The following is an 18,402-nucleotide window of genomic DNA, read 5'->3' as shown; positions in this document are numbered from 1 at the left end:
ACATATCAGTATTGGTTTGTCATCTTTTTATGGAGATGGAGGGCAGGGACTGTAAACACATAAGGCCTTTGCCACCCAGAATATTGCTTTGGGCTTACCACCTCTGATAGCATTTTGAAAGTTGGGGAGGGAGGTTTCCTTATTTTTTTCTGGGCTCCTTGCCATTAGCATAGAGTGGGAGGAACAACAGTGGCCCCACGGTGCATCGTGTGGGTTCCATTTGTCCATACCCTTGCACCTTGCAGAAATACTTTTCTCTGGGGACCTACTGCCTTCAAGGCCACTGCAAGTGTAGGGCTACACACAGTATCGCCTGAAGACTTTGACTTCCTGGGCTTCAAGAAGGCAAAAGCTAGGGCCCTCACCAATTCACTTACGGTCCATATCGCTGTCTCTTTCTTTCACTGGAAAATACACCGGTTTGTGAAACTTCCTCACCCACCAACTTTTACCTTTTTACCTTTTACCTTACCTTTACCTTAACCACAGTTAAATGTTGGAGGAGATTGGCATTTCTACAAATACTAGCTTTGGAAAGATACTGGGTGATCTGAAAATTTACACCAGTATCTTGTGTCTTCTGTAGAGTTAAAATATTTTAAAGCTTGAATATATACTTTTTACTTTTTTGCAGATCCGGTCTTGCTTATGGAATTGTTGAAGATCTGAGATCAATGAAAAAACATTTTTGCATGCAAAAAAGGATCATTTTGGTTTATCTGTTTTAAAAGCATCAAGTGTGGCACTTGATGACTCATCTACAAGATTTCTTCGCTGACATCTGAAGAACAAAGTGCTTTTCAACCTGTACTTCTGTAGCACTATGACTAACTGTAAAGGCAGATCTACCATCTCCAAAACAAATAGCAAAGTTCATGACAGAGAAGGTTTTGTAAACTGGACCATAAATCTTAATACCATTCAGTCTGATAAATTTTTGAGACTGCTTTTGAGTATGGTTCCTGTTGTTTACCAAATAAACCAGGATGAAAGACACAAAAAAGTGAATGGTGTCTGGCAAGATGGATTACAACCAGCAGGACACAATTTTAATGTAAGGTCTGAACAACACACAGAGTACCATCACTTCTCGGAACCAAGTTTTCATGGTAGTAATGAACACAGCCAATCTAGCTGTAGCCCTAAATATGATGATTTTACCAGTTATAATTACTGTGATGGAATGGACACTTCAGAAACAGATGCCATGTTGCAGGAAGACAACCTATCTAGTGACAGTAATGAAGATATCATTGTGGAAGGAAGTAGAAAACAACCCAAAGAATCTAGTAGTGTTATGGCATTACAGATACTCGTACCTTTTTTGCTAGCAGGATTTGGAACTGTTTCTGCTGGCATGGTTTTGGATATTGTACAGGTTGGTATTTGCTTTGGAAGATTTTTTTTTAACAGGTAGTCTATGAGGTTTATAATTCTAATGCGTGATATTGTAGATGTTTACAATATTGAGGAGTAATTAGGTCTGTGTATGGTTCTGCTACTATGAACTCCTTTTCCCCAAACCTCATCTTAAACAGTTCCAATGTTTAATTTGGAGTCGTTCAAGTTTTGGTAAGTGTTGTCACTTAGCCACAGTGAGCTGGTGAATAAAACTGTTACCTTCTGCTTTAACTAATGATAGAAATATAGTAACGGTTCAAAATTCTGTTGACACTAATAAACGTATACATAGTCAAGTGGGAGTTGTAATTAACCGTGATGCCGCAAGACATAGGAGTTTACAAAGATTAGAAGAATGTGTTGCATTATCTCATCTCCTTGTGTGCTTCAAGTCTATGCAATTTCTGAAATACTGTGTAGATTTGGTCCATGATAATGCATATGGTATATGAAAATGTGCATTACTTTCATATGTTATATGAAATTCATATGAAGTGATTTAGAGCTTTTTTGAATATTCACATGCATGTAAGTGACTTTTTTGTATAACATTAGGTATACTGAACACTTGGAATTACAAACGTCAGTGGTGTGAACAGGGCTGCAAAGTCATGTCCACCTTGAAATGTAATTGTAGTAAGTCCAGAGAAGCCAGATTATCTTGGTTTGTGGTAGCGGATTTAACTGATCATAGTTATTCGGGCTAAGATAAAATAGAACTTTCTTTCAATTTTAAGACTGAAGTTTAATAATATTTTTAAAACCTGTTTTGGAGTATTATATCACTAAGACCCTACTGATATGGAATGGTTTTAGGACCGCTTTCTAGTTTAACACAGTTGTAGATGTTAGCAGCATTTCAGTGGAGTTAAAAGTAACAGTTGCCTATGAAATAATTCTTTGTGCAGTGATATTTGAAGAAAATTCTGGAGACAGTAACAGTTAAGAAAGGTTTATTGGACTAGCTTATTTTCTTGCCTTCTCTTTGCATTTTGAAGGCTATATTTACTTTTATTTCCTAATTTGTTTTTTAAAAAACAGAAATTTCTTATAAGTACAAACCTCATGGATTCTCTCTTCCTGTATGAGTAGATTCACAAAGAATTATTGAAAAATATGAAATAACCACAATATTAAAACTGAAAGACAGTAGAGAAATTAATCTGGTTTTTTCTTTTGTTTTGTTTTGTTTCATTCAGCTTTAGAGTTCTCTTTAGCTACACTTAAAGAGTTTGCAAAGTTAATTTAAAGAGGGGTAAGAGGTGACTATCTTTGTCACTCAGCATCTTGAGAGAGTAAAGGAAGCTTGGACTTCAATCAATTGCAATGAAAAGACGCTTTTATACATCAGGAAAAAGGAAAATAAAAATTGGCATGCAAACTTTACTGCTTCCTTGCACTGTTTTACACCAATCTTGTGCTTTGTTCATTTACATCTTACCAATTTATTCTTTGTACAGATCCTTGCTTTGTACTCTGTTAATATATGATTTACTGCATGATACAGCATAATGATCAGCCAAAAGAGGCAGTTGTGCCTACTGCTGCTACTGGCTTCCAACCAAATGTTTCACCTTGTCTTCCTTCCCTTAAGGGAATGTGTTTGTATAGCTGGTTTTTGAGAGGAACTGAGATATATCTTGATTTTTCCTTCTGTATTACTTTTAATCTTTGTTGGTTTCCCAGTCCAGCTCACCATGAATGAGAGAGATGTGACACAAAGGCAAAAATAAATAGCTAGTGTCAGTACTACCTTATTTCACCTTAAACTAAGCATTAAACTATGATGTCAGTAAAGCAGGATTTTGAAATGTGACAGAAGATGTTTTGAAAATGAAAATTTGGAGACAACAAAGCACTCTAAGCTTGTTTTTTACAAACCATTTCATGGCTATTCTTTCCCAGTAGTAAATACATATGTAACTTCACATATAGGTAATTATCAGATCTTGTTTACATTTGAGAATTGAATCCTTTTAGTTTAATTAAGTTAATAGTTTAAATGATTGCAAATCCCTGAATACAAAGACAATTTACAGTTCTGTTAGTTTACTTACAGTTGGTAAATGATTACAAATTAAATACATGGATTGACAGACATACAAAGTAGCACAGCATTTCAGTGCTGAGAACTCAGCACACAAAAAATTACGGGAGAGTTTGCTTTATAAAATCTGGGCTTTGGAAAACTGTACTCTCCTAAATTTCACACTTAGAAGTAAAAGAATAAAGGTAAGCTTTTTTCACTTACAGGCTCTGTTCATTTGACAACTAATTCCTTGCTGGTTTTATGTGAGGTTTCTACAGAGCTGGAAGGGAGAAGATGAAAATATTATTGTAAATTAAGAGCAGAATTCAAGAGCAGTCATAGTACCTGGTACTATTTTAAAGTAATGAAAAAAAAGACTTCAAATTAGTGACATCTTTTTTTAACTAGCTTTGTTTTAAGGCCAAATTTTGTATCTCTTACTTTTGGTATTCTCATCTTTGAAGTAGTAATATGCAGTCATAAATCTATTTTATCTAGATATATAACAGTTCTGGCTTTCTACTTTTAGGTCTAATATAAAAAGATTGACTTTTTTTTTTTAGAGGATTAAGTTATGAGTTACAGAATTTTTTGAATACTTTGCAGATGGTCTAAAGAGAATTTTTCAATTGAATGTTTCCCACTGTATTCTTTATATAGCACTGGGATGTGTTCAAGAATGTTACTGAAGTTTTTATCTTGGTTCCTGCACTTCTTGGTCTCAAAGGAAATTTGGAAATGACCTTGGCATCCCGGCTGTCAACTGCTGTAAGTAACTTTCTCTTCCCCTTTGCTCTTCAGATATATGTTGTAAATATTTCAAAAGGAAAACAAATCTTTGGAACACAGGTGTTTTATGTTGATGGCTTAATCTGGCTGTTACGGGGGCTCTTTAAATCTGTTATTAAATTGGCAAAGTTAAAAAGGCAACCCTCTTTTAATCTCCACACATCAAAATTTTACTTCTTTGGTCTCTTCTGAGTCATCATTCAGAACAGGTAAAGTAGATTTTTGAGATTTACATGTGTGTTCTGTAAGGTTGACAGATCTCTTTGGCCTTGAGGGGGGTTGAATAGACTAACAAAATGTGAACGTTTTGAACGCATTTTTCTAAAGGCCACTTGTGTGGCACCAAAATAAAGCATTGCTAACATTGCTATTCCAGACCTTTGTTGATCAAACTGTAAGAAACTCTTTTGTAGCTTTCTGGCTAAATAATTTTATTCCTTTTTTGTTGTGGTGTTTTTCTGGGGATCTGCTTATTTTGTGTGTGTGTCAACACTGTAACATAGTATAACTAGGTTTTTTCTATGCCTTCTTTCTTACGTATTTGTCATAGTTCTTTTCTACATCTCAGGGGATGTTCCATACCTTCATTTTTCTAGCCTAAGCAAGCCAGATTACCTTACCATGTATCTTTTGTGTGTGTGTGAATAACTATAGTGAACAGAATGTTCTAATAATATGGCTGAACTATTTCTGGTACCTGAACTGGGTATCTCTGTAAGAGACTGCCTAATGCAGTGTTTCTCCTTTGTAAGATAATTTTTCCATTCTCCAGCAAGGCCCCCGCTCTCTACCTGTTCCTGCTTGCATGAATCTTTCTAGAAAATGTTTGGTCAAAGGTGTATGTAACTCCAGATGAGACCTTACTATGGCTTTGTAGAATAGCACTTCCCTATTTCTCTCGAAAATTGCTCTTGAAACTTTCTAGGTTTATATGTACTTATTCAGATTTAGACCTCACAGTCACTTTGTGATCAGTGACTGCGTCCTAGTATTTCTCCTTTTGTGTTATTTCCAGCTGTCACAACCATCTTCTGGCAGAAATATTATTAGTCCATAAGTGCATGACCTTGCATTTCTACTGTTGAATTTCATCTGTTTTCATTGCTGTAATCCTCATGGTCATTTAGTTTTTGTACGATATTACAGTGGTTTGTATTGACAAGGTCTCCCAGTTTTCAGTCATTAATAAATGTCATTGCCACATCATATTGCGTTATTGCCCAAATGCACACTGTGATGGACATAGCCTTAGCAGTCCTATGAAGGTTTGCTTGTGTCATGCCAATTATAGAAACTGATTACTTTTGCCCCATATCCATTCTTTCATATGTAAGAATTGACATGGTTTTTTGTATCTTTATCAATGGCAGCCTTAGCTATTCAGTCTGGTTTTCTGTTTGATTTTAATGCTCTTACTTTTCTGAGTATTCTTACTGTTTCTTAACAATATTTTGTGTTTAAACCTTACTGCCTTTACTGTCAGGCATGAATACTTTTGTCTTTTACCTTTTTTTTTTGTGTTGACCTGTTGCTTAAGTTGTTCCTGACTGGTACAGTTCGTAGCCTGAGGATTGAAACTGCTTGTATTGCGTAGTGAAAAATACACCAGGTCCAAGATCTACCAGTGCCTTACTGAAGGCTTAAAAGAAGAGGGTCAGAATCAGCTCCTCCACTTCTGCTTCAGTTAATGAGATCTTTAATTATTTGTCTCACTTGAACTTATGACCTTTGCCAGATCATAACTCCAGAACTTCTTCTCTGGGCCAATCAATGGCTGATTTCCCCATCCTCACCAATGCCATCTCATTTGTGAACCTCGTAGCAATCAGGGGACATTTGGAAAAGGGCCATGCAGACCCTTTTTCTGTGCTGGGAATCCTGACCTCAGTTCTTATTATCCATCAACGGTTACCAAAAGTCAAGGAGCTGATCCCCCTCTCACACACACAAATAAAGGATACTGGAGTTTCCACAACACTGGCTGCATGTTCAGTGGTTAACGAAAGTTGGCATCATGAGGTTCAGGCCGCTCCCCTCAGCCCAAAATGGCATTCTTAAGAGTATCCCAGTAACTGTGAGATAACATGATCTATAGATGTCTTGAATGTGATTTTTCAGAGCCAATTTGGCCATTTGAAGTCCAAGCTCCTACCAAGACTCAAACAGTCCATTCTGAGAGGGCTTAGTTTGAGGAGTGTTACCAGTGCCACTCACCACTGTCATTAAGTCTCACCAAGCCATAAATCAGCTGATGCTTCAGAGGTTTTTACTTAAGCATGCCATGAAGGCTTCCTCTCACCCCAGTACCAGAAATTGTCATATGTCTATCTTGGCCAAATCAGGTTAGCCAGCTCTGTTCACATCCTTCTACCATGAAGATTAATTAACTGGCTAAGAAGAGGTCAGTGAAGTGTACATTTCTTCAGACATTGCTATGTGGCGTGTGGGAGTTCCAATGTCTTTGGCATTGCCCGAAGTCACAGTCACGGCACCACTGGCACCAAGCTACTTCTCAGCTTTGCATCAACAGACTTGTGGGGTTTTTTTTGTTATTTGTTTGTTTGTTTGTTTTCTAATGCCTCTAATTTCCTTGTATGACCTGTTTTCTTCAAGAATCATGACAGACCCTGGACTAAGTTACACAGGTGATTGAAATACTTTCTGCGACTTCCTTAGTCATATTGTAAGTTCATCGGACATCCTTCACAGGGAGGAGGTAGAGGCTTGTCACGGTTCAGTGAACGTTCTGTCTTTTGTCAGTGGTGGCTCTAATTTGTTCTAGCTGATGAAGAGCTCATCAGTAAATTTTGTAGAGTGTGTGTGTGTATGTGCATGCGCACAATACAGTGGAGGTTTAAGAGAACAATACTGTACAAAATAAGAACAATATAGATCATTCATTGTCAAGATAATGCTAACAAGATTATATTTAGATTTTGTACATCAAAAAACAGGAAAAAAAAAAAGGCTTTTATCTTGCAGAGAACCTTCCAACTTTCTCTTACGTGTCTTTTTTCACACTCAACACCAGTTGCAAATGTGCACAGGTCTGTGAGCTGGCAGATAGCCAGCCACATCCCCCCTAGTGCTACTGCAAAGGCAAACACACAAGAACTCTGTAAGGTTTCCAATCATTAGTCAAAAAACCAAAAAACAAACCAAAAAATGTGGAAACCTGTTACATGTTACTTCTTGCAGGTGACAGCTTGGGTTTAGTTGCCAGATATGAATTTGAACTCCAGGACAGTTGCCTTGATTGCTCTGCTTCCCCCAGGTTTTAAAAACAGGTGTTGTGTCATATTGTATCACTGCTTACTGGAGAGTTTAATCAAAAAGCTTACTACTAGACCTGCAATTTATGTGCCAGTTCTCTTAGGCCTCTGTGAAAGAGGTTATTCTGACCTTTGCATGCTTCACATTGATTTCATTGACCCCTACTCTCTTTAGCCATCCAATCTTTGGTCCTGTTGTCCTCATCCTAGGTAAAAACAGGAGGAGTATGTTAATTCAGAGCATATCTAAACAGTTGTTTGGAGGCAGTTGTATGATTAATCTTCCCTTCTCTGACCTAAATTTGCACTAGCTGGCTCCCCACCAGTTTCTGTCTTTGCAGTAAGTGCAAGATTGTGTGCCTGTAAAAAGCTTTACCTTTTGAGGAGGAAATTTCTAACATGAGTTCAGCATTGGAGCTAATTCATACCCTTCTTGCTCAGTTAGCTTATAATTGCATCTGGATTCGTAGACATGTCTACGCTCTTGGGGCTGTAAACTAACTATCTTTACTTCATCGTAATTATGTAGTCAGCCAAAAAGTAATGTCTTGTTAGCAAGTTTCTGTTATCCATACTACATCTGGTTTCAAGTGTTGTCTCATCGCTTTCATTCATCTTGTTGCCAAATTCCTACTTCAGCTGCTTCTTACTGGTCACTCACAACTTCCCATCCACTTTAGAATCAGTCATTTCAAATCTGTCTCAATACTGTGTTTTTAATCTACCTCAGGGCATAGCTTGTACTTCTCTTTGGTGTTAGTGTTAATGTAAGCCCTTCTCCCTCCGCCCACTGCTGTGCTGGCGTTAACTGTGTGAGGTGTACTTAGGTCAACTGCCCATTCAAGCATAATATTTATATTGTGTGTTTTGTATTCTTCAGCTTTGTTCTGTAGTTTGGGTCACTCTCGTTGTCTCGGTTCAGACTGTTGCTTTTTCTCCCTATTCCTTTTTCATTTTTTAAGAGGAAGTAAAAAAAAAAAACAAACCACAACACCAAAACACCACTCATCCAGTCATCCCTGTAAACTTATGCAGACTTTTGTCTTGACTGTGTGTTATCAGGGTTAGGCATTAGCAATATGACTTTACAAACCTTTTTGTTTAGGTCCATCTATTCCACAGTATCACAGTAAACTTGATCTTACTTTACGGAAATCTGCAGCTGAAAGGAGTCGTCCTGCTCTTTTTCTCCCTTCCAAACCCTAAGAGCATTTGTGCATGGTTACATGTTTGCATGTGATGGTTCAGATCATTTTGTAGAAGATAACTCCTTTTTGCTCCCTGAAAAAAAGCGTTTTCCATCAAACCAGCAAGCAAATTTATGTTGCCATGAACTCACTCATGGACTTGGTAGATCTGGTTCGAGAAAGAAAACGTGAATGTGTAGCTGATAGTAGGGGAGAGAAGAACTATGCCATTTGGCAGCAGCTCACTTTTAGGCTGGATTAAGCATTTTGCAAGATTACTGTTTGAACAGGGATTTTTTGGATACTTTTCCAAAACTTCTTCAAAGGAGAAAAAGAATGAAGCTCTCCATAGCCTGCCATTTCATTCATTTAGCATATATATTTAAGAAGGATGCAAAGGAAATTCTTATCTGCACTTCCTTAAATATTGCTGTAATATTTAAACTTAATGCATGTATTAATGGAGCTTTGACTGTACTTTGAACACTGTAAAATATTTATAGTGTGGATTGAGATAAAGTGTTTTACTATATTTCTAAGTTTTTAAGTTAACATTTCTTCCAATACTTTGTTCCTCGCAAGTCACTACTATCACAAAATGGAACAAAATAAAAAAGAAATGGAAGTAAAACCAACTGGAAAGAAATTATCAAAAGATGAAAAATATATGCCTTAAGACTTTCTGTGTTTTGAGAAGTATGTTATCTTATAAATTAGTACTCTGTGGGAAAAAACACTAAAATTTATGCTCAATGTATAAAAAATTGTTCAGTTATCTCAAAAAGGAAGTTATTTTAAACAGAGTCATACTGCAGTGGTATGTACTGTTCTTCAGATCTTGTCCTCTAACTCAAAAAAAAAAAGTAAAAGTAGGAAATATATTATAAAAGAATATGTATGTACTTTTTCATTTCTTAGAATGATTTATTTGCTGTCTTTCCAGCTACTGCCTTATGACTGGACTTACATAATTTACAGCATCATAAGTCTCTAGCTGTATTGTATAAATGAAAAGTTAGAATACTAAACAGTATTAGATGTGGTTTCTGATCTTCCATAAGCACTTGCAGTTTCTCTATGCAGGTAGTTTTATTGCAATCAATTAACACACTTACATGTGTGTGTGGACACACACACTCTCATGCATCTACACATTTTTCTATTGGCTCATAGAATTTAAGGACCATAGAAACAAGTTCAGTCTAAAGTGACTGAATACTGATAAGTTTCCTTTCCAGCCACTGATCTCATCACTGGTGGTGCTTGGACATATCCGGAATGTAAGGTGGCTAGTATATCTTGCACAGTAAGCTAATGTTAAAGCAGTTACTGTGTAAAACTGCATCAAGTTTAGCTACTTTTGGATAGGTACTGTAAGTACAATTTAAAATCAACAGCAACCCTTGACTTGAAGAAAGTATAGCTTGGTTTTAACTTGCTTTCAAAATGTATCTTTTTTTTGTATGAGTTAAATTATTTGTGGGTTTCTGCCTTGTTAGTGCATTTTCAAGTAATACAATTTTAAACCCAAATGTCTGAAATTCTTTTCCAATTTTGGCAGGTAAATATTGGAAAAATGGATTCTCCCATTGAGAAATGGAACCTAATAATTGGCAATTTGGCCTTAAAACAGGTAAATATAATGGATTTATTTGATTAACTCTTGTAAGTGAGTGAAGTTATTGAAAAAGTCCATCACAAACATTGGTAAGTATGGAGATGGACAGTGTTAATGGGAAGCTAGCTCTACTACACTAGCTCATACTTAACATACAATGTTTGCATGATGTTTTTTTTTAACAGTGTAGTTCTCTAAAACAATATGAGCTTATATTTATCAGAAGAAGAGGTATTCTTTGTGACTGTACCAAGGGTATTTCCTTTTTAATTTTTCTGAGAGAGGATCTGAGGATGATTAGAGCAAAATTTCAGATTTGGCAAAACCTTTTAAATTTGACCTCTCAAATGTTTTCAGTACTGTATTTGCATTGGATTCAATGTTTAAAGGAAGTATGTGATAGAGCTTTTGGATAATAAACAATATTTTAAATAGCTGGGTCATTTGAGGAAGGGAGTGCTTGTTCTCCAAAGCAACTATTTCTTAAGATTAAGAACTATTTCATGTTCATATGTTATAATACAACATGCTCAAAAAATAGGTTAAATGTTTATGCTGTGACCTCACTGTTTTAAGTGCCCTAGGAGCCTCTTTAGGCATCGGCTTCTGGTAAATCCTCAGCTCTTTTCCCTGATTTTACTGTTATTCTTGAATCTCTGAAATGCTGGTAAAGCCTTTTCTGCTGGCATAAGATTTTTCTTCTTGATCGTCCAAGGTTATCATCATCTCTACAAAATGGATGAGCATGCTCCCTTTACACCCTGCAAATAAATGTAGATAGGAGGAAAGAATAACAGAAAATGATTCTGTAGTCCTCTTAAGTCTATCAATTATTTTAAGAATTGTTCATCTTCTTTTTCTTTTCCAGGTTCAGGCAACAGTAGTTGGTTTTCTGGCAGCAGTGGCAGCGGTTATATTGGGCTGGATTCCAGAGGGCAAATACCGCTTTGATCATTCAGTCCTTCTGTGTTCTAGCAGCGTAGCAACTGCCTTCATAGCTTCTCTTTTACAAGGTAAAAGGAGTATATATGTTACTTTTTACAGTTATTTAGTTTTCTGTGGATGCTGAATGTGTATTATGTTGCCATTCCTTAAAAATTTAAATCCAGTAAAGTATAATACATCTCAAACACAGCTGAGGATAGGATGCCCTTTTGCAATTTCCATGTAGGCCTGCATATTGCACTCCTCTCCTGTCATATTCTTTGAAAAGGTTTTGATTTGCGTGACCTCCTGAGCATATCTAAACCAAAAAGTATGTCTTTTAGATTTTACCTAATACGATGGAGAACTTTTTTCCCTTGCTTTCTGTATTCATTAATGTACAAAATATATTCTCAGTACTGAACAGGTAGAACTTATTTGTAATTAAACACAAGTGAGCTTGGATGTTAGCTCAGCTGAATCCAAAGTTCCTGGTTGCCCATGCTGCTTATATGTTAGTTTGTGCTCTGCTTCCTATCTGAAGTGAACAAATTGGCTTGTTATGTGAAGGGTTTGGGCCAAGTTCAAGTCCCCACTACAAACAATGCCAATGTCTGTCTGGAGCCATATGGCATGATGAATTTAATCTTCTCTTCCCAATTGTCAGGAAACATTTAACCATAAAAGACAGTACTTAATGGACATGAGGGAGGAAAAAAAGTACCTCTACTTGTGACATATTCTTAATGAAAATACATAGTCAGTAGTCTTAATAATAGTAAGTCAAGTAAAATGTTTAACTGCCTTTTTTTACTAATTTGATATGCTTATTTATGTGAAAATTGCGAAATTTTTAAAGTTTTGCATGGAATTAAGAGCACATACTTTTTTTTAGTGACTACAAAGCCATTGAGTTTGATCATGTGCAGAATTAAGAGCAGCAAGAGAACTGGGGAACATGAGTGCATTTTTTCCACTTCTCATGTATAATTTGGACATGAAGAGAAACTTTTGTTGTTATCTGGTGATGGGCCAGCACAGGACATTACTTTATAAGCTTCATCCTCCTACATGTGAAACAGGTGCTTTTGAAATATTGTGATCCTACAGGATCATTTCAGTTCTTTCTTCCGAGAATTTCATGGAGTGTAACTCTTTAGGCAGTTTCTCTGAAAGTGAACTCCTAATGTAGCCTACAATACATAATATTGCTAAAATACACGAAAATTATAATACCAGTTTTTCAAAAATTCTTTAAAATAACATAAAGGATAGCATACACAGTTGAAGCTCTTATGTGTATTATGTGATGAGAGGGAGATTACTCAGGTTACGCCAAAGAAGACTGTTAATAACAACGTGAATTTTATTTTTAGTAGCCACTTGCATTCTGCAGGGAAATGCCTCTTAAAAAGTTAGTGTTGCTGTTTATAGGAAAAAAGTAGAAACCAACATCCCTAATTTAAAATTTTTAAACTGTGTAGCAAGTAACATTTTTATATATTGTCTTGTTTTTAATTTATGATGTAGGTTCTTGACATTTGGTGCTAAGTCCATGACTGGAAATCTTGCACAATATCAGATGTCTAAGTATTTAATCTTATGTTGTTTTCAGCCTAGTGTAATTTAAATTTCAGGCAGTGAAAGTTAATAGGGTGTAGAAATAATACACTGCATATTTTTTTCTTCAGGAAATGGCTGATTTACAATTTCAGTAGTACTAATTCTAATCATAAGCAAAATAGTTTGTTCTACAGATGATTCTTGATTTTTTTTGTTTTGGTGTGCTTACTGTATTTTTTTTAATATATAACCTCATTTTTAAAAATGGCTAAAACTTAAAAATACAGACATCAGTCAGGTGGGAAGAACAATCATCCTGGGACAAAAACACTGACTTCTTATTAAGTTTGAAATTGCCATTATCTTGGAATTTTCTGTGGAGTTACAACAGTAGATATGATTACAGTACTGTCGTCTTTGTTGAATCTAGGAATAATAATGGTTGGAGTTATTGTTGGATCAAAGAAGACTGGTATTAATCCTGACAATGTTGCCACTCCTATAGCAGCAAGTTTTGGAGATCTTATCACTCTTGCTATACTAGCATGGATAAGTCAGGGTCTTTATACTTGCCTTGGTAAGTATGTTTCTAAGTGTATATGTCTCCCTAGGAGCCTCTTTGGGGTTAGGAGGGTGGGGAGAAGGCAGGGAGGGAGAGGTTCAGAAAACCTTTTAGTTTGACTGACTTTATTGTCAACATTTATACCGTTGAATGATAAATCTTGGGTTGCAACATTATGCCATGATCTTTTTTTTTTTTTCTTTTTTGTCGTCTTTTTGACATGATAGAAGTCACTAACCACAATCTTGGCACAATCTACTAATATCTGAAAGACTCTCACAGTGTCACAGTCAATCTACATGTGAATTAGAAACTGTAGTTGCTGAATTTACTCTGCTTCCTTGGGGGGGAAGGAAGCTGTCTTTATCCAATTTTTCTTGAATACCCACCCTAAATCAAATATTTGCTTCCCAGAGCCCTTTTGAATTGTTCTCCCCTTGCACTGAGGGGAAGGAGTTGAATTGGCTATCTTGATAAGCTGCTGGGAGAGGAGTTCTGCTTTGAGAATGGTTTTTTTTTTTTGTTAGGGTGTGGTTTTAGACACCACTCAAGTATATCTTGAGCTGCAGCTATGCCCAGAAATCAAAATAAAAATAATTTAAATAATTTGAGTAACAATAGCAAGTCGACAACAAGTATGTATTCAAAGAAGTAAAGCCTAATTTTAGATAGATTTGTGCTTTGTGATTGCTGACTTTTAAATGAGTTACACAAAGACTATTGTGAGTTTCCTTCTGATTCCTTCCAAGTGCTTTCCAGCTCCCATTGCAATACCTTCTTGTTTCCTCATCTCCCCGGCTCCAGCTTCCAATATGAGTTTCCTCAGCTTTGTTTCCCTCACAGTGTGACACTTCAGTGTCTCCCTCCTGTTCCCTGTGCCTGTGCTTGATTTTAACAGCGTTTCCTTCTGCTTTTCAGTAAACGAAGTAACCACTTCCAGCTTCTCCAAATAATGGCCCTGCTCTCTTCTGTTTTCTTTGTTTTCTCTTATAGATTTGGTGACTATATTTCAAACATAAATCTGCTAATTTAGCTGTAGCTTTCGTCAGAACAGCAGTTCTGCCACGAAAGATGAAAAATTGTATAACCACTCTGAATAGCTAAGGAGCAAAGGAGAGGCCTTTGTTGACTACTGACTACAGAGGGCAATGATCTAATCCTACTTCATGCATGAATTCTGTCTGGCTTCTTGATGACAGTTTTTTACTTTCTCACTAACAGCTATGAACAGGTGAATTACACAGCTCCAAACTAATTTTCTTACGAATGACTTTTTTTTTTCAGTCTGCAGTTCTTCTCTTCTACTAGTTATTTGCATGTTTCTATAGTCCCTTTGAAACTTTTTTTCTGATTTCTAGGACCTGTACTGTTTAAATCCTACTCTCTTAAAGGAGCAGACCACTGAAGAAGGTTCATCATCACAATGTCTGCTAAAAATGAATATGCCTATAGTTGTTATTATTAGAAGCATGCTCAGATAGTAGCTGATGTAATGAAATGCTTCATTGTCACAAAGGAGATGTAAGCTTGGAAAATGAGAATGAGGAACTCAAAAATCAGTCTTTTTCTTCCTGTTTCTTCATCTTCCCCATGAAGAAACAAAAAGTGTGAAAACAATTTCTCACAGGAGGAGAAGAATGTTCAGAACAATATTTAAAATTAAATTATTGCTGCAACGGACTCCTTCCATAGAAACTATTTAAAGTATATTGTGTTTTAAAAGACATAATTGTAGACAATTATGGTATAGTATACCACAGGCCAAATTTCCTGTTGTCCATAATTGTTTTACCAGACATGCTGATATCACCACATATATTCTTTACATCTATGCTCATTGTTCAAGCCTTTTTATGTAAAAATTTGAGCTGTTCTGTGTAAGTATTACAGCATCAGTCAGAAAAGGTATCTAATAAGACTCAAGCTACCTTGGTGTGACTTGCCATTTTGTTTCTTAGTTTTTAACTGATGATTTTATATTTTCCGTATTTGATTTTTCATATTTAGAAAGTGTTGACATGATGTCAGCTTAAATGTGTCAGTGTGCAATACAGCCATTTTTTATATTTTCTTTATTTTTTTAAAACTTAAATGGTATTGTTAATTTCATACCTATATTTAAATACTTTATATTATATTCTAATAAAATAACTTATTTCTCAAATAATTCCTTTCGATACTTCTTTTAAGGAAGTTTATAGACTTACAGTGAAAAGAAAATTGGTAAACGTTTTTTTTTAACCTCTCTTCTTTCTTTTCTCCCCATGAGAAAAACAGAGAGGAAGCCTCTATTCTGATGAAATTTGGTGTCTGCAGCTAATGCTAGGGCTGGGATAATAATTAGAGTTTAGCTCATTAGAGACTGTTTATCTAGATTTATTGCTATCCCCAAAAATCTTACTAGACTGGAACATTCGGTTATGCTGCTTAACATAGATTTCAGATCCCAACAATCAATATGTTTGATTGGAATTCAGTTCAAAATCAGGGTTTATGCTAGTCAATGACGTGTCAGGGAAGTTAGTATACCAGCTAGATGGAAAAGGGTTAGCTAGAAGAGAGTTAGCTAGGATTATTGGCATATACTGGCTATCTGGGTAGGTGTGGAGTTGGAAGAGGTGGCCAAATTTGGGTTAACACTGAGATTAGATTTGGGGCTAGGGTTACGATTAAAATTTATTCTAGTCAGGACCGTGTCTGATTTAAAATAATGCTAGACTTCAGGTTTTAAATGTTAACTAGTAAGTATTTCAAATGAAGTTTCTTAGAAACTTATGCCCTATAGGTCAAACTTCGTTTTGGTTTTTAAAATTTTGCTTTCTAAACTACATTGTAATGAATGTGCCAGTGATTTTTCATTTTTTTCCTAAATCTTTTCCCTCCAAGTATTAGTTTCTTTTGTATTTGCATTGTAATGTTCTCTATATAATTGCCTAAGTTGAATCCATATGACTCAAAGACAGTAAATCATTAATACGGAGTCTTACCGTTTTTAAACAGCTTCCTCTACTCCTTTCCATTTCTTTTTTTTAATTGTGGCCACAGGCAAAACTTAGTTACATGTACTGGTTTTTTAATAGTAGCTGGATTTTAATAGTAGCTACATTTGTCATTTGTAAATAAACAACATATATTATTTTGTGACTATATCTAGTACTGCTTCCTATGCTTTATATAAATTACAGATAATATGTTTCTTTTTTTTAAAGGAGTAACCAATTACTACTACTATTTCAGTTTCTCCTAAAACATGCTTTTTTTTTTTTTTTTTTTTAATCTAAACAAACAAAAAACACTCAACCCCAAAAAGAAGATGGAGAAAGAAACTTGGACTTCTTTCTTCCTTTCACACATTTCCAGAAATTTACATCACTAGTTACAGATGGCCTAATGTATCTCAGAGGAATAAAAAAAGAAGTGGGGCCAGTTTGAACTGATCCTTTGCTACTTTTACAGCTGTCATCGCTACTCGCATTTTAGTCAGCCACTGCAGTTGAAAAGCAGATCCCACACATGTGTAGGGGGAAGGATTAGTAGGCTCAAGTACGTTTCTAAGAGTTACTCCCAATTTTCTTTCTGTATGGTCTTCTGGAAATACTTCTCTTTGGTAATGTATGTAATTATCTAGTTACTGCTAAAATGACTGCTTCTGCTTTTTATATTTTTTTTTCAATGTCTTTGTATTTCTTTCTCTTAGGAAACAGTCTTTCTAAAGTAAGAACATACCACAAAGCCCTTGGAAATGTGTGGTTTCCAAGATGCATGTATTTGAACTATGAAATAGTAACAAGGAATAGAAGTATGGAGTAGCTTCAGCTCAGAAGAGGTATACAAAGTTGTGAATGGCAGGGAAGAGGCATTCAGAAAATGATTAGGCAACAGGTTAAAAAAAAGTTAAAGAAACTTTTTTACACAATACATGATTGGGATGCGGAACTTACTGCCATGATGTATTAAGAGGACGAAAGTGATTTTAGAAAACTATTTGCATAAATTAATGAGAGAAGAATCCATTGAGGAGTATTGAACAGACAGATGCAGACAGAAACTTGAGTGATGAAATCCCTGAGGCAAACCGTAGCAGAAGCTGGCAGAGCACACTGAAAGAAGCATCACTCTAAACTTGTCATTTTCTTTTCTTTCCACAAGCCTGAACTGTTGACCATAGTCAGACACAGGATACTGGGCTAGGTGAGACTTTTGGCCTCACCCAGCACAGATGTTCTTATGTTCTTTCTGTCATTTCCCTGCTTTCTCAGTGCTAGAATAACAAGCCCAGTGGGAATGTTATAAAGAAACCCACAGTTTATGGGCTAGTAATGAAGCAGGTGGGATTCACCTCTGAACTGTATTCTGAATTAACTATTTTCCCCTATGATTTATTGGCCTAACTACTCAAATGTACTGAAACAAAGTGTAAGTTTCTGGCTCCTTTCTGCAGAGGAAGAGTTGTTTTCAGATAACAAAACTGGAAGGGGGAAATTATTTATGTACAAGCTTCCTGCTTGTCTGTAACAGAGCTGTACACCTGTGCTCAGCCTTTGGTTTGAGAGGATGCTTTATGACATACCCAGAAGAGGCAGGGGAAAGGACTGTAGCATTCTTACCTAGGCTAGGGCCAAATCAAACATCTTGTTTGGCCGCCATCGTACATATAATTTCTTAAAAGTTCATCTGAGTGCTTTAAAAATAATGGCAAAGGTATCAAACATGGGGATTTAAATAGTAAAAGGTTAACAGTTCTTTCTGTCTTAACAACTGCCTAAAAAGAACTGTGTCTGTGAATCGTTGGTAAATAGCTGGGGGAAAGCACTAGAGGGCTCCCCAGGACTGTCGCTGGGACCCGGCTCCTGTTCCGCGAATGGAACACGGGGGATGCTCTGGAATACGAAGACCCAGTATAATGCATTTCTCTCTCGTGCGTGTTGGATCTGGGTTGAGAAGACAAATTGTGTGATTCACATTATTATTTTCAGGTTCCTACCAGTTGCTTTGAAGTAGTATATTTCCAATTTACCTCTGATTCCTACTAGAGGTTGCATTGTTTTCAGCGGCAC

At 36.1% G+C, this 18,402-nt stretch overlaps 1 protein-coding gene across 1 annotated transcript in view; it reads left to right on the top strand.

Moving 5' to 3' along the window:
- The first annotated feature begins 643 nt into the window (after positions 1-643).
- The window catches only part of SLC41A2 (solute carrier family 41 member 2), a 50,320-nt gene continuing 32,561 nt past the window's right edge, over positions 644-18,402 (top strand). The window contains exons 1-5 of the mRNA XM_050915099.1: positions 644-1,378; positions 4,091-4,198; positions 10,240-10,311; positions 11,165-11,309; positions 13,214-13,360. Of these exons, the coding sequence (XP_050771056.1) occupies positions 824-1,378; positions 4,091-4,198; positions 10,240-10,311; positions 11,165-11,309; positions 13,214-13,360 (1,027 nt within the window). The 5' untranslated portion in view covers positions 644-823. The remainder of the gene's footprint in view (positions 1,379-4,090; positions 4,199-10,239; positions 10,312-11,164; positions 11,310-13,213; positions 13,361-18,402) is intronic.

Source organism: Gymnogyps californianus, chromosome 1 (genome assembly GCF_018139145.2).
Source record: "Gymnogyps californianus isolate 813 chromosome 1, ASM1813914v2, whole genome shotgun sequence".
In the NCBI taxonomy this organism is placed as follows: domain Eukaryota; kingdom Metazoa; phylum Chordata; class Aves; order Accipitriformes; family Cathartidae; genus Gymnogyps; species Gymnogyps californianus.
The sequence above is the reverse complement of the archived record's forward strand: the minus strand, read 5'-3'. Positions and strand labels throughout refer to the sequence as shown.